This window comes from Microtus ochrogaster, unplaced genomic scaffold, assembly GCF_000317375.1.
Source record: "Microtus ochrogaster isolate Prairie Vole_2 unplaced genomic scaffold, MicOch1.0 UNK14, whole genome shotgun sequence".
NCBI classification, from domain to species: domain Eukaryota; kingdom Metazoa; phylum Chordata; class Mammalia; order Rodentia; family Cricetidae; genus Microtus; species Microtus ochrogaster.
Window position 1 is genome coordinate 1714714 of NW_004949112.1, and position 1587 is coordinate 1716300.

General features: G+C 54.9%; 1 protein-coding gene across 1 annotated transcript in view; it reads right to left on the bottom strand.

Annotated features, from left to right (window-relative positions):
* Window positions 1–1587, bottom strand: part of Plekha4 (pleckstrin homology domain containing A4) — a 27255-nt gene that overhangs the window by 19942 nt on the left and 5726 nt on the right. Inside the window, exons 4-5 of the mRNA XM_026789065.1 lie at window positions 1002–1225; window positions 372–651 (exon numbers count right to left, since the gene is read on the bottom strand). Of these exons, the coding sequence (XP_026644866.1) occupies window positions 372–651; window positions 1002–1225 (504 nt within the window). The remainder of the gene's footprint in view (window positions 1–371; window positions 652–1001; window positions 1226–1587) is intronic.

Consider the following 1587-nt stretch of genomic DNA (forward strand, 5'->3'; position numbering starts at 1 on the left):
TCTTGTAGACCAGGCTGGTCTCGAACTCACAGAGATCCACCTGCCTCTGCCTCCTGAGTGCTGGGATTAAAGGCGTGCGCCACCACCGCCCGGCCCGGCACTATCTTGAAACAATAACTGGAAACCAAACTATGCCTCCATCTGATGTAGAGTATTATTAACTACAATACCCACAATACATAGGAGCAATGTCACAAAAATAATCCTGAGGCCTGATGGGGCATGAAACCCATTTGCCTTTGATTTGGAGGGCTGGGAAAACCAGTTGCATTGTGAACTATAATCCCCATAATGCCAGAGTGATTCGATCACTGGCCTGGAAAGAGAGCTCTGAAGCCTTATGGGAAATGTAGTCTGCTCTGTCCGGGCACCTGTATTCTAGGCTCTTGTCTCCAGGGCTGGGGACTCCTGGGTGGCCTCCCTCCACCAGCTTCGGAGGAGGGTCCGCGGCGTGGAGTGGGTGGTCGAGAAAGGGTCTGTCTTTGGGGTCCCCAATCCAGAGGAGGTCGGACATCGATGCGACTCAAGGGAGTGTGAGGTCGGGCAGGAAACGGTATCTCTCCTGCTGAGAGAGCGGGTCGCCGTGCGGGAGCAGAACGAGGACGGGGAAGGCTCAGAGGGGAAGGCGGGCGGGAGAGGGATGAGAACAGCCTATGGAGAGGAAAGAATCAGGGAACTGAGGTAGTTTGAGCCTCTGCTTCCATCCACCTCAGTACCCAACAAGGATGTCTGGCTTCCCAGGTTGCACTGCCCCTCTCTGCTGGACAGATTGTGGGTGAGTTCCCTTTAGGAACATCTGCGTCCACTTTGCGAAGGGTCAAGCCACCACCAAGGTCCCTCCAGGCCTTATCTTTCCCTTAAGCCACGCCTCCAACCGGCTCGCTCCTTCCTTAGACCACCAACCGTCCCTTACTGGTCCAACTACTAACTCCCACTTCCCTTATGCCATGCCCTGCTAACAACAGGGCTCCGCCCTAAGTCCCCAAAGTGTTCCTACTTACTCTGGGCTCCTGGTCCTCCTACTACCCGTGCCAGGCTGCAGTTCAGCTGTGGGGCTAGACCTGTATGTTCCATGGCTGCCACGACCTCTGGAGAGCCTTGCTACCTCTGGTGATTCCGAGATGCGCCCCTCTTCCCTTCTGCTCCCCTCTGGAGGGCCCCCGGGACCCCCGAGGCCTTCTCCCGGCTGGGGACGCGCAGGTGACCTAGGTCGTCCACTAGCAAATGGGCACAGAAAAGGACATCACTCTTGCTCCTAAAAGGTCATTGGGTCTACTGGCACAGGACCCACTGAGGCTAGGAACTGGGCAAGCTGGGAAAGTCCCTGAGACAGTCGACATTTAAGGGGGGAAATGGGGGTTGAGGTGATATTGTTTTGACCTGGGTTGTTCTTTTTTTTTAAAACATTTGGCCATCGTGGGTGGGTATAAATGGAACCATTGCCAGGAAAAATAATAATAATAATAATAAATCAGCCCTGGAGCCGGGCGATGGTGGCGCACACCTTTAATCCCAGCACTCGGGAGGCAGAGGCAGGCAGATCTCTGTGAGTTCGAGACCAGCCTGGTCTACAGAGCTAGTTCCAGG